The sequence below is a fragment of the Belonocnema kinseyi genome, chromosome 2 (assembly GCF_010883055.1).
Source record: "Belonocnema kinseyi isolate 2016_QV_RU_SX_M_011 chromosome 2, B_treatae_v1, whole genome shotgun sequence".
NCBI lineage: Eukaryota > Metazoa > Arthropoda > Insecta > Hymenoptera > Cynipidae > Belonocnema > Belonocnema kinseyi.
This window is the reverse complement of record NC_046658.1, coordinates 81,432,733-81,459,058: the sequence shown is the minus strand read 5'-3', so window position 1 is coordinate 81,459,058 and position 26,326 is coordinate 81,432,733. Positions and strand designations below refer to the sequence as shown.

General features: G+C 26.5%; 1 protein-coding gene across 2 annotated transcripts in view; it reads left to right on the top strand.

Annotated features, from left to right (window-relative positions):
* LOC117167997 (sorting nexin-27) overlaps positions 1 to 19,129 on the top strand; it is a 50,174-nt gene extending 31,045 nt beyond the window's left edge. For both annotated transcript variants that reach the window (XM_033353306.1, XM_033353307.1), the window contains exons 4-7: positions 1,186 to 1,496; positions 5,369 to 5,607; positions 12,680 to 12,961; positions 18,189 to 19,129. In XM_033353306.1, the coding sequence (XP_033209197.1) occupies positions 1,186 to 1,496; positions 5,369 to 5,607; positions 12,680 to 12,961; positions 18,189 to 18,257 (901 nt within the window). In that variant the 3' untranslated portion in view covers positions 18,258 to 19,129. The remainder of the gene's footprint in view (positions 1 to 1,185; positions 1,497 to 5,368; positions 5,608 to 12,679; positions 12,962 to 18,188) is intronic.
* The last annotated feature ends 7,197 nt before the right edge of the window (positions 19,130 to 26,326 follow it).

Sequence of the window (26,326 nt, the reverse complement as noted above, 5' to 3'; positions counted from 1 at the left end):
TTTTTATTTTAAATTTGGACTTTTTTACGAAAATGAACTTTCTTGTTGAAAATTCATATTTTTTGTATGAAAATTTAACCATTTTTAAGAAAATTTGGCTTCTTAGCTAAAGAAATTCAATTTTTTTGTTCAAAATGCTATTATTTTGGTAGAAAGTCCAACTACTTAGTTAAAAATTAACTTTTTTATTGAATATTTATTTTTAAGGTTTAAAAATTCATCTTTTTTGGTTAATACTTCGTCTTTTGTTTTAAAAATGCAATTGTTTTGTTCTTTATAAATACATCATTGTAGTTAAAAATTCAAATATTTGCCTAAAAATTATTTTATTTTGCAGAAATAAATTTTCTAAATAAAAAAATCTTCCATTTGGATAAAAAATTTAACTGTTTTCTAAAAAATTAGTGTTTTTTTGCTTGAAAATTTAACTATTTGGTCCAAAATGCAATTTTTTGATTGAAAATTCGTTTCTCTGAATTAAAAATGCATCTTTTTTGGCAAAAAAGTTTTTGGTTGAAAATTCATTTTTTTTCTAAAAAAAATGTATATTTCAGACTTGAAGATTCAAATATTTGTTTAAAATGGAGACTGCTTGTGGTTTAAGTTTAATATATATATTTTTTTAATTCGACCATTTAGTTGTAATATCATCTTTGTATGTTAAAAATTCAAAGATTCTTTTAAAAAGTAATGTTTTCATTTCAAAAATGCAACTGTTATGATGAAAAATCGTCCATTTGGGTTAAAAATGCATATTTTTTGTTAGAAAAGTTCTTGGTTGAAAATTGAACTGTTTTATAAAATATTTATCTTTTCGTCTTGCAGATTGAAGTATTTATTTTAAAGTACAACAATTTGATAGTTGAACTTACATCTTTTTTTTTTTGAAAATTCCAATATTTGTTTGAAAATAGATTTTTTAGGTTGAAAGTTGAACTATTTGATTAAACATTCAACTATTTCGTTGAAAATGCAACTGTTCGGTCTAAAATTAATTTCTTTGTTTTTTGAAAAGTTCAGCAATTTTGTTGAAAATGCAATATACTTCCACTTGAAATTTTAGGCGTTTTATATTGAAATTAAAAAACAAAATTGTTGAAAAGGGGAGGGAGTCTAAAAAGCTTTTTAAATACCTTGACGTACTTTTTTAACGGTCCCAGATCATGAATAATTTTTTGTTCATAGACTCAGTGAACAGCAATTAGACGCAAGAAGACGGGGTTTGGAGCAATATTTAGAAAAAGTGTGTGCAGTTCGGGTAATTGCAGAAAGCGACGCAATGCAAGAATTTCTCACAGATAGACTGGAAGAGGATGGCGATCAAGGACCTGCCGTAGATTTAAAAATTCTACTTCCTGATCGCGAAGTTGTTACTGTTACCGTTGCTAAAGCTGCCCCGGTAAAGGACGTCTACGATGCAGTTTGTTGCAGAGTGGGCTTGGACGCAGAGACTGCAAAGTACTTTTACCTTTTCGAAATCGTCGAGTACAATTTCGGTACGTTAAAAAAAGTTAAAACTTCTTTTATAAACCAAAAATAAGCATTATCCACAGAATTGGCAAAACTTTCCAATTCCCAAATGAATTTTTGAAATAATTGCCAGTTGAATTTTCCCAACAATTTTATTTTTTTTTTCATAATAAAAATATTTTTAAACTTACATAAGTCTTAGCTACGCTATGCCCAATAAGCCGTGATTGAAAAACTGCTTTAATTGTTTAAAATGACCGACAAAAAATAAGCAAATCGTTTTTCTACAGGTAAGTTGTGGTCTTCTAAAAAATCTTTTTTTTTGTTTGGAAACAAACTACTTTTGCTACTATTTTGAATAAAATGTCTCGTTTGATCTAAAAACCTAATGAGATTTTAGGCTTAAGATTAAAATTTTTTAAACTGAAAATGAAACTGGTCCATTTTTGGTTGAAAATTGTTAGTTTTTAATAAAAAATTCCACTATTTCGTTAAAATTTCATGTACATATTTTTTTGTAAAATCGTCTTTTTCGGTAGAATTTTGGTAGTTTCATCTCTTGTTGAAAATTGATCGTTTTTAGTTTAAGATTCATCTGTTTGGTTAAAAATTGTACTCTTTTTTTAAAACATCTGGCTTTTAGGCTAGCAAAAAAAATTGTTTGTTCAGAGTTCTATTATTTTTGTAGAAAATCGAACTACTTGGTTAAAAATTAACTTTTTCTATTAAAAATTCATATTTACGATTTAAAAATTCAACTTTCATGTAGAAAATTCGTCTTTTGGTCTAAAAATTCAACTGTTTTGTTAAAAATTTGCCTGTTTGGATGGAAAATTCTATTATTTTCGTAGAAAACTTAACTATTTGGTTAAAAATTTATTTCTTGGTTGAAATTTTTTTTTATTAGAAAATTCAACTGTTTTTATAGAATTCTCCTTTTAAGCTGGAATTTATTTCTTGACCGGGAATTTTACAAATTTTCAGAAGAAAAATCTGTCCAAGTTCGATTTCAACAGTTTTTTAAATAATTAGTTGAATTGATATCTTTTAAAATTATGATATAATTCAGTTTTATTTCATCAACTATAGGTATAAATAAATAATTTTTTTAATGGATCGGTACTTTAAGCATTAAAAACTGTAAAATAATTGATTTGATAAAACGATTCTAAATCCGTTGAAAGTTAAAGAATTTCCAGATATATTCTGTTTCAGTCTGAATTATTCCATTTTTAACCTATTTAATTTCGAAAAAATTTTGTTCTACTTAATAAAATGTTTAATTTGTAAGCGAAATTATTTTAATAAAAATTTGAGTAATTTTAAGAGATATTTAGAAATTTCGAAAAGATTCAAAATTAATTAAAAACTTAAAATGATATCAAGTAATTTAAACGATTTTCCTAGGAATTTTAAGAAAATGTTTTTATTCGTTTCGATCCCTTTACAATTCGTAAAAAGCCTCTAAATTTTTTGTAATCTGCAAAAATTTACATTTTGTTTTAAATTAGGCTGTGAGTATTTGCACCGAAATTTCGTTACGAATAACCAAATTTTTTGGGTAAACACACTTTGTTAAAATTATTTGCAATCATTTCAAGTTCTAAATTAATTTTTAATCTTTTTGATACTTCTAAATATCTCATGAAATTACTCTAATTGTTTCTAAAAATAATAAGTGTTCAATTGTTATTTATAAATCCAAATTTTAAGGACATCTATCTAAATTCGCTGGATTTTCTAAAATTTGTAGGACAAATTTAATTAATTTTTAAAGTCATTAAGATGTTTTGAAAAAGTTTCAAAAATAAAGCTAAATTTGAAAAAATTTAAAACTAATTCTAGATTTTTCAAGATTTTGAAATAAATTTTAAAAGTTTTTCACGGATGCTTAAACTATTTAAAATCAAAATAATTTAAATTCTAATTTAACAACTTTTAAGTTGAAAAAAATGTAAATTAAAAAATATTTATTGGCCTAAAATAACTGAATAACATAAATTTTGACCATTGTTAAAGTTCATTGATTTATTCTATTATTTAGTGTATTGAAAATAGTAACCTGGATTTATATTTTTGGAACTTAATTTAAATCTTTGAACTCTATAATTTATGAATGATAAAAATTCTGAATTTTGCAGTATAATTGATTTAAACTTGAAATTATTCAGTTGAAAAGTGTCAGTACCTTCCAGTTTTTACATGTAAATTATTGAACAATTCAATAGAAATTTTTGGAATTTAAAAACTTTTAAACTTTCATTTTAAAAGTTAAAAATTCAAGAGTTTCACTTTGAATGCCTTAGTTTTTTGTTTATTTTGTATTACTTGTACTTCTACTGTTTAGCTTTATATTTCGATTTTTAAAATTTTATTGGCCGGGAAAAATATTTGCGAACCGGGGAAAAATCGGGAAATGACCGGAAATTTTGTTCTTTGATTAAAACGGTCACCCTGGATTTCAGAGGATTTCATTTTTCAAAATTTTTGAAGACCTTACCGGAAATATGATAAATATCACGATATTTAACGCGATTTCCAAGTATTTATAGGGATTTCTCAGAATTTACTAAAAACCTACACAAATAGATAGTATCTCCAAGGAATTTAAAGATTTTATAAGTTTAAAAGGATTTGCAAGATTTTAGGTTATTTCACAAGATTCCAAGAAATAAAAAATTTCATGCATTTATAATTTAAAAATTAACTATTTATTTGAATACTGATGTATTTTGTTTTAAAAAAACGCTAGTTTATTGGTAGAAAATAAATCTTCTAGATTAAAAATTCAACTATTTGGTTAAATTTCAACTAATGTGTTGACATTTTTTTAGATTTCTTTTTTTAGTATGAAATATTAACTATTATATTTTTCATTTAAAATACATCTTTTTGTTGAAAATAGTATTTTGTTAGAAAGTCATCCTTTTTGGTCGAAAACTCAACTTTGCTAAACATTCGTCTATTTTTAACAGATAATTGGTCGTTTTCAATTGAAAATTAATTATTTTAATTTTATTTTAATTATTTTAATCATTATTTTAATTTTAATTAGTTTAATCTTTTTTGTTTGAAAATTCGATCATTTGGTTGAAAATTCACCTTTTTATTTTGACTATTAAACAATATGGTTAAAGATTCATCTATACGTTCGAAAATTTAATTATTTTCTTAAAAATTAAACTGCTTTGTTAAAAAGTCATAGTTTTTTAGTCGAAAATTCAACTCTTTGTTGAAAATTCATCTTTTTGGATTGAAAGTTCTTATTTTATTGTAGAAAAATCCATTATTTATCGAAATAAAATAAATTAAAAATTTTATTATTCCTTTTATAAACGATTCTATGTTAAAAATGTTACAAAATTAAGATTCTTGTTCTTTAATATTAATGTTAAGGAAAAACGAAACATTGGTCAGATAGAAATCAGGGAAAAGTCATGGAATTTTGAAAGTGAAAATTCGCGACCACCCTGTTGTATCGTTTTTATACGAATATATATTTTTTATAATCGGAACTGAGTACTGTTTCTTGAAATTCGATTACCCTGTAAAATTTCAACCAATTAAAATTTTTTTAAACTCATTACACATGAAATTAAACTCACTTTGATTATATCAGCAGCAAAGAATTATTTATTTTAAAGAAAGGTCAATAAATTGTTGCTGAATTTGAAAAAAACTCGAAATTAAATGAGAAACTTTAAAAGATGTTTGATTGTAGCTTCGTAATTTTCCACCCTGATAAAATGAACAATCGCCCAAAAACGGGGTTGCCCATAAAATTGAATCTTTGTATTCTGGATTTATTTATTTATTTATTTATTTTTTTTTTTTTTGTAGAAACGCTAAGCACTTCTTTTATAAATTTAAAAATAAATGTTCAATCGTTCCTTTTCAGAAAGAAAATTGCAACCCCATGAACACCCACACACCTTATATATTCAAAACTATTCGACAGCGAGTGCCACATGTCTGTGTATAAGAAGATGGCTCTTTAATATTTCGAGACCTCTGAGTGAGCAGGCGTTAACGTGGATTTTTTGGCAAACTGTCGATGAAGTCAATAGAGGACACATTTCGGCAGGCGAAAGGCTTTATCAGCTAAAGGCTTTGCAGGATGCATCCAGAAAACACGAGGTGAGCATTTTAGTTTAACCCTTAAAAACTCACAGTTGATGAATTCTTTAATTGTTACATTTAAGACAAAAATTAATATTTTGCTAAACAGTTTTCAGACAATACATTTTTGCGTAAAGCTAAACATTTTTTTGTTATTTTTACTATTAAAATCTATCGTCAAGCCTATTTCGTAGTTGTGCCAACAATTTTTCAGCAGTTTTTTCTCATAAGGAATCTTTTGGTATAACAGCCACTAGGGGATAAAGAAAATTATCTTCGAATCTGAACAACTTTTCTAGTCGAAAAAAAAAGTAATTAAAAATCGCATATGATGTGGAGGTCCCCTTTTTGAATTTTGTCTTCTTTTATTAATTTTCTGCAGTTTTCATCTTTTGAATTATTTTAAGATGCGCGTATTAAATTTTTATACTTGTAAAATTATCCCCTTTTATATTAAAATTATTTTGAATAATTTAATAAAAATCTTTTAACTATTTTTTAAGTAAAATATTTGTTTACTTGTTTTATTTTTTTTTTAAAATAAGAAACTTTTTAAAATATATTTATCACAATTTACAATTTGTCATGATTCAGATCAAAAATGAATTTTTTTCTTATAAAATGAATCTTCTTTTATAAAATTGAAAAAACTTTCGAACATTTATAAATTTCTGAGTAAAATACCCAATAATTATTTTATGAATTATTAATCAACAATTAATTATTTTGTTATGACTGATAGAAAGATTGATAAAAAGGTTCTTTAATTGCTCCTAATTGGATTTTTTCTAATCGTGAATTCATTCTCAATTTTAAATAAAATGTTTAAGCTTTAATTCAAGCAAATATTAAAATCTCTGCAATGTCTTCGCCATCCGCTATGATTTAAAAAATAGAAAAAGTCCCATTTCTCGTCAATATATATATATATTAAAGAATTTATTAAAATTTAAAAAAAAATAGAAACAGTAAAGAAGATTATTAGCAAAATAGGATAGAAAAATAAGTCAAAGAACTTTTCAATGATATTGACAGGAATATGGTCTTAAAATGATATATTATTGTGTACAAATCAAATATTTTAAATGATTTTTGTTTCATATTTAGTTAAAATTATCTTTAGACTTTTTACTTTTAATCGTACAGATTTTCCGTGATTGCAGTTAAATGTGGTAGTATACAAAAATATTTTTAAAGATTTTACTTTCATTTATAAAACACCCACTCATTCTTATAATATATGAAAATAAATTGACTGCGTAAATTTATTTGTAAGAATTTTATTTCATAATTAGTATTACGTACTCACATTTTTATTGCAAAAATAAGGTTTCTTAACATCGGACAGTGAAGGAAACTAGAATATCTTCCTTAATTACTTCAAAAACAATTTTAAATGTAGGAATACAAACTCAAAACTAAAATTCCAAATGACACAGAAATTTGAATTTGCTAAACGCATGTCAGTTTCTTTAAAAATAATTGATTAAAGCAATAAATAATGTCAGCTATCTTTTTTCTACAAATAACTAGAAACATAATCTTCATATTACAATAGAAATATTTATAAAGCAATTTGTTTTTTATTACAAATATTTTCCATATCATACATAGAACATATTTTACAAGAAATAACAAAAAAATTAATGAAGAAACAAAACCCCTAAAAATGAAAATTTGACGGCCTGATCGTATTTTAAAATTATTTTGAAAACAAGTTTGGAGAATCTAAATTTTTTCGTTGATCGTGATGCAAATTTCATTTTCAACTTATTATTAAAACATTGAATGTATCCGTCAGTATCAGTCTGTGTTTTTTGGAAATAAAAAGAAAGATAAAAAGAAGTACCTCTACCTTATAAGGAAACATTTTTATTTATAAAAAAAAAGTCTGGCTGCGGATTACGATAAGAAAGTTCAATTTTCAGTTACAAAAAGAAGAAAAATATACTCCCCAGATTTGAACTTTTTCAATATAGTTAAACAAATTGCGGTGTAAAAAAGTAAAACAACTCTGAGAAAATTAATCGAGAATTTCGCGTTTAAATTCTCATGGTTTTAAGTAATTTCATTTTTATTCAAAAAAAAAATTTTGTTTCGTAAAAATCAAAACTGAAGATCAAGATATCTCAATATAATAGGCATTTTTTTTCTTCTAAAGATTCGAAAAAAAAAATTTATTTTCATTCAAACGTATTTCAAATGGAGCTTTTTTGTTAAAAATTAACTTTTTTCGAAAATTGACATTTCTAGGTCGATAATTCAATATTTTTCTAAAGAAATCATCGTTTTGATTTAAAAATTTAACTGTTTAATAGAAAATACGTTTTGTGTTTAAAAATTCATATTTTTGTGTTTAAAATACAACTGTTTTGTAGAGAATTCACCCTGTTGGCGATTTTTTTTCTGCTTGACTGCAGATATTTCTTCATTTCTTCATTTGTTTGAAAATTAATCTTTTTTTTCAATGGTTCATCTATTTTGTTAAAACTTTGTTGAATTTAACTGTTTTTTTATTTAAAATTGAACCTTTTTTTGTTGACGATTCATAATTTTTTTTCAACATTAATTTTTTTCTTTTGAAAATGTATCCATTTTGCTGAAAATTCATCTTTTGTTATAATTCTACAATTTGGTGACCATTTTTTCTTTTTTTCTTGGCTGTAAAATCGATGTTGGTTAAAAAAATGAACTATTTTATTACAATTTACATTTTATTTTCTATTTACTAATTTGTTAAAATTTGTTTTTTTTTTTTGGTTGAAAATTAATTTTTTAAAGTGAAAATTTGACTATTCCTATTTGGGTTGAATATTGACTTGTTTTTAAATTTGTCTAAAATTCAAGTATTTTGTTGAAAATACGTCTTTTTTGTTAGGAAATTAATCTCTTCGTTAAAAATTCAGCTTTTAGGTTGAAAGTTCATGCTTGATTAAACGTTGAACTTTTTTTGTTAAGAATGCATGTTTTTGTTTAAAAATCTTCTTTTTTTATTTTTATATTTTTTGAATATTGTGTTATTTTGATTACTTATTGTCCATTGACAAATGTGCAAACATTAAACTTTGAAATTAATTTGTGGAGGCTAGATTTGATGAGATTTGATGAGAAGTGAATATATTATCTGATAATGGTTCAAACTATAGAACTTTTATTCTTATACGTCTTCAATATGAGCGGATGAAGCAAAAAAGTTAAAAATAAGTTATAAATTATTCGTAATTATATTTTCGTCATGCATAAATTATTTAAAAAAAAATGGTAATAAATTACCTTCAACCAATGGTCCGTTCTCGGCCATTTTGCGAGTTTTCATATGCTACTGCCAAAACAGCAAAAAAATAAAGGAATTCATTTTGTTTGTGTTTATAACTAAAAACTCATAGACGTAAGTATGGAAATAAAAGTTTCTCAAACTTATTTATAATAATAAGTGAATTAATTCCAAAAATCAATTTTTTTAGATTAAAAAAAATGTAAAAAAGCTTTTTCCCTCAACTCTTATCAAAATTTATAATGCGTAAGAAGTAAACTGAAAATGTTTAATGAAGAAATTTCAAAAAAAAATTCACGTTGAGCTCTATGGCGATATCAGTAGCATACCTACACAGAAGTAATATAATAAATTGCAAGATCATCATTTTATGAAATTATTTCATGTAACTTTTCAGGAATCTGTTCCTTATACCTTATTGAATTTTTAGCGTAGTACCAGTTTTATCTTTTTTAAAAACAATTTTTGTCAATTTTCCTGAACTCCTACTTACTATGATCTAGTTAAAAAATTCATCTTTGTCGGTTTGAAAATCCAACTATTTGAAGAAAAATTCAATTATTTTGTTGAAAATTTTAATATTTTGTTAAAAATATAACTATTGTATTCAAAAGTGATCTTTTTTGGCCGAGAATTCAGCTGGTTTTTTTAAATTCGCCTTTTTGGATAGAAAATTCTTCCATTTGGTTTAAAAATTGAACTATTTTGTTAAAAATTCGTATTTGAATAGAAAATCCATTCGTTTTGAATTAAAATCCATCTTTCTTGTCAGAAAAGTTCTTTTTTTGAAAATTCAACTTTCTTGGTTGATCAATTCAACTGCCTTCTAAAAATGTCTGTTTGGATTGAAGCTGAAGCTACATATCTGGATAAAAATTCCACTATTTTTTTTTTTTTTTTTGAAAATTCAACTATTAAAAAAAATCTTTTTTCCGAAAACTCAACTGTTTTTTTTTTTTAATTCGTTTTCTGGATGGAAAATCTGTTCTTTTAGATACAAAATTCTTTTATTTTATTTATTTTTTTTTTGTAGAAAATGTTCTTGATTGAAAATTTAAATGCAATATTTTTTGGCCTAAAATCAACTATTTTGTTAAAAATTATTTTTTTTCATGTAGAAAATTCATACTTTTTTATTACAAATTCTTCTTTTTTGTCAGAAAAGGTCTTCGTTGGAAATGAATTCTTCTTGGTTGATAATTAAACTGCCTTCTAAAAATGTTGTACTTTTGTTGTTGTTTTTTTATTCATTTTTTGTGTAGAAAATCTGTTCTTTTGGAATAAAAAGTCGTTTTTTTTTATAGTTCTTGTTTAAAAATTAAACCGTCTTCTTAAAAGTTCGTCTTTTTGGTTTGAAAATTTAACTATTTGGTTAAAAATTCCACTATTTTGTTGAAAATTTAAATAATTTGTTAGAAATTCAACTATTTTATTCAAAAATAATATTTTTTTGACGAAAATTCGACTGTTTTCTTAAAAATGTATATTTTTGAATAGAAAATACCCCCTTTTGGATTCAAAATTCGTATTTTTTGGCAAAAAATGTCTGGGTTGAAAATTTAACTCTCTTCTGAAAATTTCGGCTCATTGGTTGGAAAAGCCAACCATTTGTTAAAAATTCTACTATTTTATTGCTAATTATTGTATTTTATTAAAAATTCAAGTGATTTGTTAAAAATTCGTATTTTTCGGTTGAAAATTATTCCTTTTGGGTTACAAATTCACCTTTTTTCGTACAAATAGTTCTGGGTTTAAAATTCAACTGTCTTCTAAAAAAAAACTTATTCGTTGAAAATTGAAATGTTTTGTTCAATTTTAAACTATCTTGTTATAAATTCGCCTTTGCATAAAACATCCCTCCGGTTTGAATTAAAATCGATCTTTTTTGTCAGAAAAGTTCTTTGTTGAAAATTCAACTTTCTTTGTTGATAATTGAACTGCTTTCTAAAAATGTCGTCTTTTTTGTTTGAAAATGCAACTGTTTGGATAAAAAGTCCACAATTTTGTTGAAAATTCCACTATTTAAAAAAAAAATTTCTGAAAGTTTAACTGTTTTTTAAATTAATTTTTTGCCTAGGTTAAAAATTGCACTATTTTATGAAAATTTTTTAATGTTTTATCAACAATTCAACTATTTTTAACTGTCTTCTAAAAAGTTTGTCTTTTTGGCTTGAAGATTCTACTATTTGGTTAAAAATTACACTATTTTGTTGAAAATTTTAATATTTTGTTAGAAATTCAACAATTTTATTCAAAAGTCATATTTTTCTGCCGAAAATTCGACTGTTTTGTTATAAATTCATTTTTTTTTGATAGAAAATACTTCCTTTTGTATTAAAAATTTATATTTTTTTGGTAGAAAAGTTCTTAGTTGAAAAATTTAGCTTTCTTGGTTTAAAATTCAACTGTCTTCCAAAAATCATTCTTTTTGGCTTGAAGATTCAACTATTTGGTTAAAAACATAACTGTTTTTAGTTGAAGTCTAATCTTTTTACATTCTCATCATTTATGATTGAGAAAGTATTAGAATTGTCGGAAATTTCACATCACACGTTTCGAGACCCCCTGAATCCGAAAATCAGGTTTTCATGATGGCGTCTGTCTGTCCGTCCGTCCGTAAACACGATAACTCTCGAAAAAATGAGCAAATCAAATCCATCTTTGGCACACTTTTTCTAGGTCCTAAAAGAAAGGACGAGTTCGTTAACCAGCCATTTTTGATAAAAATTCAAAAAGTCAGCGCATTTTGAAAATTTTTGAGACCACTTTTTTCTGAATTTGAAAATTCTATGTACGGATATTTATAGTATGGAAAAGAACAAATAATTTATCATTATGACTTTTTTCGATAAAAAGAAAATTGTCAGAGTTATAGCGTTTTCAAAATTTGTTTAATCAACCGAAAATCAAAATTTGAATCCGAAAAACGCACGATATGAAAAAAAGTCAAGAGAAGAAAAGCATTTCTTTTTGAAATCTCTACAAGATTATCATAAACAATTTTCGGATTTTCTTCAAAAATCGAAAATTGAAATTTTGATTGCACAAAAAATAATGGAAAATAAAAAAAATTCCATTTTGTGGACAAACTATGTAGGATACAAAAAAAGATGAATTAACAAAAATGGTTATCCCAAAAAAGGTCTACAATTTCGTTTAGAATTACTTCTTGATAGGGCGCGTACTTTTTGTTTTATTCGTGAAAAATAACGTTAAAAAAAGTAAAATAAAAAAAGTGTGTGGAAAAACGACGAAAGTTACGAGAAAAAAATCCAACAAAACCTGTTTACAAATGTCTGTCGGAAATCGAGCGCGCAGCGCTAGTATCACGATGAGAATCTGTACCTCAAAGCCTACAGAGTTTTGAGAAACTTAATCTTTGACTATACTTAATTAAGTAGACAATTTAGAATATGAAGACGCATATAAATACTGCCATCTAAAAGAGATCTATTTGATAAAGTTTCGACCGTCGCACGCCATAGGCGCGCTCAAACTTGCGAGCGTAGCGAGCCGCCCGCGTAGCTCGTAATGAGAATGTACCCGCGAAGCGGGCAGATTTTTTATTTGGAAGTTAGACCAGTTGGTTCAAAACTCAACTTTTGCGTTAAAAATTCATCTCTTTTGCTGGAAAATGAATATTTTTTTACAAGAAAATTGTAGCAACCCTGCGATTTAAACGTTTTTGTCGATTTTCTACGTGCCCTGATTTTGTAGTTAGTTTCTAAAGTTTAGCCTGAAATCCAGCAAATATAATTATCTGAGAAGGTATGATGAGAAAATGGCACAAATTGATAAAATGTGTATAATTTTCAGTACCTCAAATTGGCGCGTGAATTAAGCGGCTATGGTGACATCGTCTTTCCCCATTGTCCTTGTGATTCGAGGAAAGAGGGTCACGTGATAGCGGCGGTTGGAACTGCAGCTTTCAAATTACACGCAGCAAAAGAGGATGGTACTTTAGAGTCCCAAGTGGTTGAATTTCAATGGAACACTATTACTCGCTGGGAGACTGACGAGGAAGGAATGGCCTTTTGTTTCCAATATACGAGGTCAGACAATCGCCCTCCTCGCTGGCTCAAAGTCTTCACACCATACGTAAGAATTATATTTTAAATATTTGATAATATGCACTTTCAGGGTGGTCGCCGCTTAACCGGGAAAGAGAGAAATGACAGTGAAGTTATTTTTCTACTGGAAATTAAAAAAAAATGGTAGAAACAAAATCTGCCTGTGATCTTATCTATTGTTCAAATAATTAGTTTAATTGTTATCTTTCTCAATTATGATAGTAATTAATTTAGAATGCATATTTCGAAAATCTTTCACTTCAAAAATGTGCCATTTTAGATTTTAATTTTTAAGCGTACATTTTAATTAAAATTGTTTTAAAAAGCAGTTTTGAAGACTTAAACAATTAGAAGTTTTCGAAATCGAAGGTTTTTGTATCGAAAACATTTTCAGTTGATCAACTGTGGATGTAAATTAATAATAATTTTTTAAATTGAACTGTACTTTAGGATTTAAAAAATAAATAATAATTGATTTTGCAAGACGAGATTCGGAATCAGTTCGCAATTTTAGAATTTTTAGATTCTAAAGTTAAAAATTACCTGTTTCAATTGGAAAGTGTTATTAGTTGAACAAATATAAAGGCCCGATTGAAACTTTTTCAACTATTTTCAATTTTAAAATAACTTTAAAATAACATATTACGTAATTAAAAGGTTTTATTAAATTTCAAATATTATTTCAATGTAAAATATTCCATTTTTCAACCATTTAATTAAACAAATTTTAATTTATAAAAGTGACAATTACTTAATGTTTATAAATGTCTTAAAGATAATTAAAAATTAGTAATTATAATTAAATATTAAAAACTAAATCTTAAAAGTTACAATTTTAATTGTTCTATTTAGAAACTTTTAATTTGTAAGGCAAATTGTTGAATTTTTATTTATAAATGACAATTGAATTTTAATTTTCTTAGAAAAAAATCGAGTAAGTTGAAGAGATATTGAGAAATTTTGAAAAAATAAAAAATGTATGTAAAATTTCAAATGGTTCAAAATAATTTAAACAAAGTGCCCACGGCCTAATTTAAAACAAATGATATATTTTGACAGATTTGGAACAAAAAATGTATAAGCTTTTTAAGAATCTTGAAAGACTTCAAAAGTAATATTACAAAATAATCAAAAATGAATATATAAGATTTTAAGGACATTTTTTTAATTTGGCAGAATTAAAAAAAATGTACTAATAATTCGAAACATTTTAAAGCATGTTTAGAAGTTCTGAAAAAATTCAAAAATAATTAAAAATTTGAACAAATGTACAGGTTTTAAGATTTTGGAATCCATTTTCGTAGCATTTGAAGGTTTTTTAAAATTATTTGAAATTAAAATAATTTATTCTTTAATTTAAGAAGTGTTAATTTTATAAAAAAATGTAATCTTTTAATTTTTAATGTTTCTAGATTAAAATTGCTTTAAATAATATAATTTTAAACATTTTTAATTTAATTGATTCTTTAATTTTGGACATTGCAAATGATAACGTGGATTTATATTTTTGAAACTGTATCTGAATCTTTGAACTCTAAAATTGATGAATGTTGAAATTTTTTTATTTGGCAGTTTAACGGCATTTAACTTAAAATTGTTTAGTCGAAAAGTGTTAGTAAATTCCATTTTATACGTTGAAATTTTTGAGAATTTTAATACAAGATTATTGAATGAAAATACTTTTAAACTTAAATTAAAAAATTAAAAAATTCAAGACTTCCACTTTGAGTGCTTTCATTCACAGCTCAGTTTATATTATATCAAATGGAAAACTTGTTAGCTTTAGAGAATTTTTGAATTTCATTGCCTTTGAAAAATGTTTGCGAACTGGGAAAACCCGGGAAATTACCGGGAATTTTGTTCTTTGATTAAAACAGCTACCCTGCACTTTTTTCAATAATTAATTAATTATTGAAAAAAGTGCAGGATGCAAAATCTTCTTTACCATTATTATTATTATATATAATAATTGTAAAGAAGATTTTTTAATTGGTATTAGGGTAGGTAATGCTTACTTTTCTGTAATTAATTTTTTTGTAATTAAGCAATTAAAAAAAAATTGTATTGAATTTTTCGTTTTGTCTCGGAATGTCTCACCGTTCCGGGTTTTCGGTAGATTTGGTAAAATTTGAAAATATTATTATAATGTACTGCAACTTTGAATAGATGCTGAAACTTATATAATTGACATAGATTTTAAGTTTAATTTTGAATTCGCAGAAATTGATGTTCCTGTCATGGGTAGGGACCAAAACAAATGATTTTATTGAACTCCAATACCGCTGATATTAATTCGTTATTTGTTTAAGAATTTTTTATCTTTTAATTTAAGTTTTGGTCCCTATACCTGATCGGAACAACATTAATTTTGTGAATTTAAGAATACAATTTAAATTATTCACACTGCCTTACTGACGAGACGGGTCAGTAAGTACAGGACAAAATATAAAAAATTCAATTTTTTATTTTAAAAAATAATAGTTTTGCAATACAAAAATTTTCAATAAAAAAATTTTCAATAAAAAAATTTTCAATAAAAAAATTAATTACAGAACGAAAATAGGTATTGTCGAACCTGATACTCTTATTTCATTGATACACTCACTTTGTCGAATTTTCGCTCATTCATTGTGTGCTTTTGTCTCTTGATTTTTTTACCACCAGTTTGAAATTTTATTGGAATACGTAAATTTGACATCTTCAGGGCTAGATTCGTGCGAATTTTTTATTTCTTTTCCATTTTTCTCAGAAGTTTGCTGTACTTACTCTTAATTGTAATCGCAATGATACTTTTGAAATTGAAATTCATAACCAGTGAAAATTTTACGATTTTAATACTCTTACGATTTTCATACTCTTTTTTCCTATATCCTTTTCCCCTCCACTTTTTTAAAAAATAATTTCCTTTTTTCCCTGTTTTCAAGAGACTTCCACTTTCCCCTATTTTGTCGTTTTTTCTCTGAAATGCGAACTATCTTGTTGAACATTAGCCTTTTTGGGTAAAATATTTATCCTTTTAAATTTAAGATTTATCCTTCTTGCTTTAAAATAATATTTGTTTTCGAAAATTTATCAGTGTTCTAAAAATTAATTTTTTTGGGCATAAAAATTGAACTGTTTTAGTAAAAGTTTATTAATTTTATTGGAAATTCTTCTCCTTTTTTGAAAGTATAACTATTTGATTGTAAATACAACTTTTTAAGTAAAAATTAATTTTTCTTGTCTTGAAAATGTAACCATTTCGTTGAAAGTTTAATTATTTAGTTATAATGTCATCTTTCTTTCTCAGAAATTTAACTGTTCTAATAAAAAATAATTTTTTTAATACAAATTTCGTCATTATTTGTAAGAAATTCATCTTTCATGGTGAAAAGTAATTTTTTGGGGGTAAAAAGTCATATTTTTTGGTTAAAAATTCAACTGTTTTGTTGATAATGTGTCTCTTACTGTTTGGTTACAAGTTCAACTAGTCCATTGAAATTTTATCAATTTAGAAGATTTAGGATTGAAAGCTCTAACTTTTGCTCTTTAAATTCATCAAAATTCAAACATGTTTATTTATATATCTGTAAATTCAGAGAATTTTAAACTGTAAATCGATAAAATTGAAAAATCCCAATTACAAGTTTTCGAAATTGTAGAACTTTAAATTTTAATTCATTAAAGTTTAAGAGTTTTTAATTTTTAAACTTTACAATAAAAAAGTATGAAAGTTTTCAGTTAAAAAATTTTTAATTCGCTACTTTTGTTGCTTTACATTCGAAATTTCTTCAATTAGGGCCATTTATCATTAAAAAATTGACCAATTGCAATTGTAACTCTTCAAAATTGAACATTGAAGAGTTTCAATTTTTTCAATTTAAAGCTGAAGTTTTTTAGTTTCACAATTTAGAATGCAAAATTTTATTTATTCATTTTTTAAATCAAAGAGTTTGCAATTATAAATCTTTAAAATTTAATTATTAAGATAACATTCAAAACTACATCATATTAAATTATACACATTAACATTGAAGGATCTGTAGTTCGAAATTTTTTCATTTTGAACTATGAACGTTCAAAACTAAACAATTTGGCAAACTTTCAATATAATATCTGCAAATTTTTCGATTCTCAATTAAAGATTTTGTATAATTAATCATTTAAAATTGAAAGATATTTAATTAGAACATTTTTAAATTGAATAATAATTCTACGTGAAATGTTACAAATTAAATGATTTTAAATTAAAAAGGTTAAATATTTTGCTGTTCAAAATAAAAAATAAAAATTATGTCAGTAATTGAAAAATTTCATTAAAATTTAATTTTAATAAATTAAAAAAATGTAAATCGTTGAATTATGCAAAGTATAAATAACAATTTAAAAATCATTATTTTTTATGCTATTTAAATCTATTTAAACTAAATTAATTTTTAAAGGGATTTAATTCCAAAAGTTTTAATATCACAGTTATTGGTGTCTACAGTTTTTTTTTTAGTTTTAAATGAAGTTCGTATTCCTTTAATTTACAACGTTTCGCCGTAGAAATTGGTTTATTTTTAATGCTTTCTATTATTTTTTTATTTCAAAGAAATTTGTCTGAGCAAAGGTAATGTTAAATTATGATTTAAATTATGATTTATTTTATGTTATAGCAATAAAAAGTGTCTTGAGTTGGAAATTATTTAAATTCTAAAGCTTTTTATTTTTAATTATTTATTTTTTAACGCTTTTAATTATAAATAATATCATTTAAATTCCATCAAATTTTAAATGATTCAATTAAAAAGATTCTAATCTGAAAATATTCCATTTTTATTGTTTTTAAAATGTCCTATTTTCGAAATTCTAATATGAAATTATTTAATTTCTAGATTCTTCAGTCCGAAATAAAATGTTTTAATTTTGCTCTCTTTGAATCATAAATGATACAATTTAAACTCCTTTCTAATGAAAGTGTCGAATTTTCAAAATTGTAATCTGAAATTGGTCAATTTTGAGAGTTTTTGATTTAATATCTATCAATTGCTTTTCATACTTTAAAAAAAAATTTAATCTAAAATTCTTTGATACGGAACTTGATCAATTCCAACTCGTTCAAAATATGTTCTTTTGAACATCAAACGTTTTGAATTCGAAATAATTAATCCTGAATTGTTGTTTAAAAAAATGGTAAAACTTAATATTTAAAATTTTGTTTAATAATGGATTTTGAAACTATCTATATTTTTAATATACTAATTATTAAATATTTCAAATCCCTCGTTTTACAGTACATTTTCCTGGCCGACTGTTTTGATCGAATAGCGGAGGAAGCAAAATGGGATGACCCAGGGGAATGACGAAACATCCGAAAATAAGTATGATTTCACTTTAACAAATTGATGAGTCCATCATTTTTGTCCACTCTACCAATCTCAGAACTCTCTTCATTTATTACACCCTAGGATTTATCTGAAGTAGATAATTAATATTCAAATGTTTTTTTCTCGCGAGAGTAATCGCCATTCTCGAGCGACCTGTTCCACTGAACAAATAATTGTTACAATATTATAATGAGAGTCGATGGAAACTTTATCAGTGAGAGATTTTTTAAAACTGAAATATTCAAAGATAAAATATTGCAAAATATTATTTTCCAAAATACTTGGATGAAGTTTGTGTTGGATGCACCTTATGCTAGTTCCTATAGATATACAGTCCCTACCCACTTTCTTCTAGAGGCAAAAAAAATAGGTTTGCGATTTACAAAGTATTCAACGTAAGGAAAGGCACAATAAGCAAATGTACCCGCCGATTAATCATACAAATCACTTGGCCTACTAGCGCGTAATTTAATTTTCGTTCCCGTAAAATAAGGACCGAAGGTTTTCTCCTTGTTAGCCTATTTTCGTATTTTGTAGAGGCGATACAAAAAAAAAGTATTACCTATAACTATTTAGGTAAGCTGTAAATCATTCTGTTGTCCAGCACAGTCCCTCACGCAGCTGAGGCTCCGAGTGAGGAATAAAATTCTAATTTTTAATTCGAATTGAGCTGCCGGATCGAAGAAGGGCACATAAACTCATTTCGCTAGGAGTGGGAAGGTCCCTGGAAGCTTTCTCAAACATATACGAATTTTAATTTTTAAAGACTATATATAGATGCAGAAATTCATTGCGCATCTTTTTTCCCCCAGGCAAAAAGTTGTATTTTTTTTAGTTTTCTAATAAAAGCCAAAAAACTGGCATTTTTGTAAAAATTAATTTTGATTCGCTTTTCACTTCAACTCGTGCTCAGTCAGTCAGTTTTAAAGATTTTTCAATCAATCTTTTAGGAAATGTAGTTTGAAATGTCCTTCGACTGATAGAGCAAAATTAATTCAAAAATTTATTTAAAAAAAATTGATGTTAATTTTTTTCTGAAGCCAGGCCCTTATCGGAATTTTCTAACTTCCAGAGTTTCGTTTATCGAGCGAACTTTGAGCAACAAAAGACTTTCAGTGGGAAAGTTGTTGACAACCATACAAAGAAGTTTTCTGGAAAATTTTAGCTCAATCGAATTGATATTTAAGAAATTATTGACGTCTCAAGTCGATAGCGGCTAGTCGACTCTCGCGCGGGCTATAGCGAGAGTCTCAAGATCCGATTTATAATACAGTTCACAAGCGCAAAAAAATGAAAACTAATCAAGTATACACGTTGTATCAAAGTATTATGCATAAATAAATAATAATACGATATATTACAACAGGAACAAAAAACAAATTTACTTTCTCGATGTTTCACCTGATTACTCGATTAGTTTTTATTTTTGGCGCCGCTGAACTGTGTTATATATTGGATCTGAGACTCTCGCTACAACCTGCGCGCGAGTCGACTAGTCGCCATCGACTTTAGACGTTAATAATTTCTTGAATATTAATTCGATTGGGCTAAAATTTTCCAGAAAACTTCTTTGTACTGTTGTCAACAACTTTCTTGCTAAAAGTTTTTGGATGCTCAAAATTCGCTCGGTAAACGAAACGCTGGAAGTTAGACAAGTCCGATAAGCGCCAGGCGTCGGAAAAAAATTAACAACAATTTATTTAAATAAATTTTTGAAATAATTTTACTCCATTAGCCGAAGGACATTTCAAACTACATTCTCTGAAAAATTTATTGAAAAATCCTTAAAACTGACTAACTGAGCACGAGTTGAAGTGAAAAGCGAAACAAAATTAATTTGTACAAAAAAGCCAGTTTTTTGGCTTTATTATAAAACTAAAAAAGCTACAAATTTTTGCGTGAACGGAACAAGATGCGCAATAAAATTCTACACCTAAACATAGTCTTTAAAACACAAAATTCAAAAATGTTTCTGAAAGCCTCCAGGGGTCTCCCCACTCCCAGCGAAATAAGTTTATGTGCCCTTCTTCAATCCAGCAGCTCAATTGTCAACTTATTAAGGCAAGTAAAATACCGTTGGGTTTTCCACGAAGCGTAAATTTATAAAATAATATTTCTAAATGACAAACTGCAAAATAAAAATCCCTCGTCTGCGTGAGGGAGGAAAAGGGCATCGCCCAATATTTCAATGATTTGTTAAATTTTTTAATATGGCGATAAATCAAATATGAGAGAGTAATTCTCTCATTAGATAATCTTAACCGTGCCATAAGACTGTCAATGCTTCGAAAAATATTGTTACTCTAATATATGTCTCATCCTGCTTTTCCTAAAGAACGATGAAACCAAGAATAAATAAAAAAAAATTATAGATGTGTGCCATTTTAGGAAATGATGTTTTTAAAAGACATTTTTAAAATCACCTGTAAGGTTTATGCACGCAGATTAATTTAGTTTCCCAGAGTTGGGCAGCAGAATGGTGTTAACTTTGGTATAGTATTTTATCATACTGTTTATAATGTTTCAGAGAGACAACATAAAGATATAAGATTATTTTCGTTCGACAGAACCTTAATACTCATTTTATTACATACAATAAGACAGGTACTGATAATGATTGATCTTTACCGTGAAAGTATATACGAAAATTATAGCGATTTTCTTTAGATAGGATTTCGCAAAAGATATTTTGGAGAAAGTGTTATTCGAATTTGAAATATATTTTCTCAGATTTATTATAGCTATGCTAAATTTTATTAAATTATTGCAAATTCAAAAGAACTTTTTCCGATTATTAATTTTTTTTCGGGTCCTAGACTTTGTACTGATAATGCAAAGGTGAATAAAAAGTCAGACAGATATTTGTAAGGAATTACATATATAATTATTTTGTATCTCTTTATTAGACATTTTTTGAATTTGCTTGACTGCATCACGCTTCTCATATTTTTCATATTAATCAGCCGAAATACTTGTCTTTCAACGAATTAAAATTCTTTCATTCAATCATTGCATAATTGAAAATGTACTTTAAAAAACAATTGTTTTTCGTTTTTAGAAGTCAAAACTTGATTTAGCGTCGCAAAATAGATTTAAATCATTTGTTTAACATTCCCATTTATATACACGATAAAGAGAGAATTTATTTTTTGAATTCATTGTATAATACATTTTTGAGTTATTGCGAATGGTTTATAGTGTAGAGGTGTTCGAATTTTTCTTTGAATTTTGACAAACAATAAGTTAATAATTATTACTGTCAAAGGAATGAAAAAAAAGTGAGAGTACCTCAAATTAAAAAATAATTATGAATTCCAAAATATTTATAACAATCGAAAAAATATAATCACGATTTTATTATTTCGTTGTATAAGTTGTAGGAGTTAAATAACAGCTTGAAGCTGATTTTGTTGGAAAATGTTGTAAATATTATTTCTCAGTATAAATAATTAAATATTCAAATACTGTCAAAGAAAATATTTCTGAAATTTATGAAACTAGATTAGTTTCAATACTTTTTGCATTCAAAGAATTATATAAAATTTAGTTTTAGGACTGGAGCCATTTAAGAATAAATTGTTTAATTATTGAAGCGTAACGTAGTGGATTGAATAATTCCGCGAAATTGAATTAAAAATGTAAATAGTCAGAAATATTTGATTGCATAATATTAATTTTAAAGGAGTTCAGGTAGTAATAAGAAAATAATTTCCTGTTAATTACATGTATGTGAACGCCTTAATTAATAGAACTACTTTTTTTCGAAAGAAATCTGTAAATATGGAAAAGTGATAATAATAAAAAATGGATGCGCTGCGAATAGTATCGAAATATTGAAAGACGGTAGGTTAGAGTAAAACACTGCGTTTTTCTCATTCCAGTGACCATCAGGAATCGAGCAGTACAAAGCTTATTTGCAAAAAAAATGTTTTTTTTTCATTTGCAAATGGATAAGTGACCGAAAGGAAATGGGCGACGGTTCACCGTCAGATTTTAAATAGGAAAAAGTGTAATTATTTATTGCGATTTTATTGTATTATAAATTATAAGAATCTAGAAAACATATCGCGCCTTCCGTGAGAATCGTCGCTCGTTTCAACGACAGATCTGTAATTGCAAGGAAAAGTTTTGAAGAGAATCTATAAAGATGACATAAGGCAATAGTTTTTTTTTTAGGGCAGGTACAATGCAATAATGTGTTAAGAAACGTGTGTTGTATGTTGGTATAGAAGAAAAAAGGTTACTTTGTCTTTTTTTTGTACGGCAGATAATCGATAATCCGGTCGTACTATGAACATTCCGGAGCCTCAAGATTTTTGAAAATTCATTGAGTGAATTTCACGTGATTTTTTTGTTTGAAGCTAAGAATAATGAGATGGAAATTTGAGAACTTTGTGAAGTACAAAGGAAACTGAAAATTTGAGGATTAAGCGAAATTTAATCAACTTAGCTGTTGTATAATTCAAAAATTTTTTATGGGGTGTTATGGTCTATTGGTTCGTTAATTGAGATTTTCTTGAATGAAGTTGAGTCTAAAAGACAATAAGTTTATCAATTAAGTTAAAAAATAACGAGATATTTATTTTATGATAATTTGGATTTTTTTTTGGCAATTTATAAGTAAATTCTAGAAGCCATCTCTTTTCTTGGGTTTGTAAATTGTTTTTTTCCTGTGATTTATCTCGTGCTGGACGTAGGACCTGATAATTCGATTATTGAGTCGTAAATCGGTCATAATGAACTTAAAGGCGAGTAGTTTGTAATTTAATTATTATTATTGTAGCAAGATCATATCATTATGGTTAACTATTTAGGCGTTAAAGATTAATTAATGAATTAATTATTATGCATAGTGGTAGAATACAAATTCCAAGTTGTCGATCTATTATTATACATATTATTATTAGTTCAAGTCATTTGCTGAACATCCGCTATTTTGATCTAGGAGAAGTATTGTTCGAGTCCTTACCGATTTATCATTTTAGTGAACAGAATAAGAAATTAAAGGAAAAGAAGTTCAATCGTCTGTATTTTTATTTATGTCACCTATTCCTCTTATATCTTTCCCGGGCTCCATTGTCATTACTTAGTTTGAATATTTTAATTTTAAAAGATTAAAATTATGATTATCATTTTTTTAATAAAAAGAATTTTTTTTATTTAATCGATGCGGCAATTATGAGAACTCTTGATTTAATTGTTTGAAAAAACGTCTTTATTTTACATTAATCCGTAACTGTTAATTAGGGGTTTGAAATCATAATGTAAAAAACATTTAAGGAAGTTTTGCGAAAAATTAGGTAATGTATTATAAAGAAGAAACCTTTTTTTTTAGGAAAAAAGTTCAGAACTTCCGGAGAATAATCGTTTTAACCATAGTTTTTGTAATAAATCAGGACTTTTTTTCGGGAAAATTATTCTCTGCTACTCTACTGTTTTCATGTTTTAATCTTCAAATGGTAAAGTTGTAGAGAATATTTTCACTGACAAAATATTTCATCACTTATTCAAATTCAAATTTTTTTATAAAGCTGGTAAGAAGCGTTAGTAAAAAAATTCAATTACAAACATTATTAAAGTAACTTTTTCTAAGTTGTACAATTTTGTAATAAAAAAAACATGTTTTTACTTGGAATGACATCAATAATATATTTTTCCTTTAAATTTAAGAAAATATTTTTTTTTGCAGAGATGAAAAGTCAGGGATTTTGAAAAAAAAATCTTGCAAAAGTCAGGATAGTACATTTTGTATTTTAATTTGAAATTTGCGTATGTCATTTATCAAAGATTCAATGTTAAAAATTTTTTAAGATTAATATTCTGGTCTTTGAAGAATAATGGTCAAGGAAAAACGAGGGAATTTTCAAAATGAAGTTTTGCGGCGACCCTGATATTATATTCTTGGTAGCAATTTATTTGACTTGGATTTGATTTTTTTTCTTGCATTTGAATCCTCCTGACAATTATATTTTAAGTTGAAAATTAGGTGTTTATTTGTTAAAAATGAACTTTTTTAACTATAATAATAAATTTAAAAAATTGATTTTTGGTTGAAATATGAACTACATGTTACGTTTTTCACATTGTAAATGCAACTCTTTCGTTAAAAACTAGGCTGATTGTAGAAAATTCAACTCTCATGATTTTGTTGAAAATTTAACTGTGTTAAAAATGTTGCAAGGTTAAAATGCTGGTCTTTGAATATAATTGATCAGTGAAAATAAAAAATTAGTCAGTGAAACTCAGGTAAGTCTGGACATTTATCATAACAAGTTCCTAGAAATTCTAAGAGAAAAAAATCAAATTAGAATATTAAACATTTTCTTAAAGTGAATATCTGAAATGGTTAAAAATGTAGTTTCCCATTATTTTATTTCTTAGATTAAAGAATCAAAATATAATTTTCTTGCCTGGAGAAGGCAATCTTTATTTATAATTTGTTAATAATACTTTTTACCAAACGAAATTATTATTTGTTCATTTTAATTCATAAACAGGGCTGTTAAGCTATCTTAACATTAAGCTGGCGAAACTCCAAGTGAAATAAATGTTGAATCGAGTTCTGTCACATCACATAATTAAGGGCTCATTCAATGCCCTATTGTCAAATTTAATGCTCCACTATTTAAAAAAAACAAGGCGTTACGCTAGCTTAATGTTAAGCTGACGGAAACCCATGCGAAATAAACGTTGAATCGAATTCTGTCCTTATCACGTAATAAAAAGCTGATTTAATGCTCTCGAAAACCACAAAAAATTATTTTCCAAAAGCCACCCCTAATACTGAAAAAGCACCTTTAATATAAATGGTGCACAGAATGTAAATCTGATCATACCATAATTAAGGGCTCATTTAATGCTCATTTAATTCCCCATTACCTAATTTAATCCTCCACTATTTTTTGTAACCGGGGTTATGCTAGCTTAATGTTAAGCTGACGGAACCACAAGTGAAATAAATGTTGAATAGAGGTCTGTCCTATCAAATAATTAAGGACTCATTTAATGCTCTCCAAAACCACAAGAAATTATTTTTCAAAGGCCACCCCTGATACTGAAAAACCACCCTTAATATAAATCATGCACAAATTGTAAATCTGACCATACTATAATTAAGGGCTCATATAATCCTAATTTAATGCCCCATTGCCAAATTAAATGCTCCGCTATTTAAAAAAAACCAGGGTAACGCTAGCTTAACGGTAAGCTGACGGAACCTCCGTTAAAAAAAATAGTGGAGCATTAAATTTAGCAATGGGGCATTAAATGAGCCTTTAATTATAGCATGGTCATATTTACAATTTGTGCATAATTTATATTAAGGGTTGTTTTTCAGTGTTAGGAGTGGCTTTTGGAAAATAATTTTTGGTGGTTTTGGAGAGCATTAAATGAGCCTTTAATTATGTGATAGGGCAGAACTCGATTCAACGTTTGTTTTACATGGGGTTGCGTTAGCTCAACGTTACGCTAGCGTAACCCCCGGTTTGTAAAAATAGTGGAGCATTAAATTTGGCAATGGGGCATTAAATGAGCCCTCAGTTATAGTATGGTCAGATTTACAATTTGTGCAAATTTATATCAAAGGTTTTTTTTCAGTATTAGGGGTGGCTTTTGGAAAATAATTTTTTGTGGTTTTGGAGAGCATTAAATGAGTCCTGAATTATGTGATATGACAGAACTCACACGGAGAAGAAAGTTCAGTGGCTCCCACCCTTGCAAGGGTTACAACTACTAAACGGAATAGTAAATTATGGACGGGCCACTACGACAGTAGAATCTACTGAACGCGTGTTTAGTCGATATACATACCGAAGATGAGTGTGTTCTACAAAAAAGAAACGTACATGCGACTGCGTGCGCAGCAGATGCTACTCTTCAGTGATTAGTAATATCGCGCTTAAAATTATAAAAAAGAATCCTTAAAAATATATAATTACACATAATACATGATTTTTTTTCAAGATATACATGCATCTACTTACGATTAATTGGTACATCGTAATTTTTAGCGCTTAAATAACAATTAAATTTTCGCACATAACGGG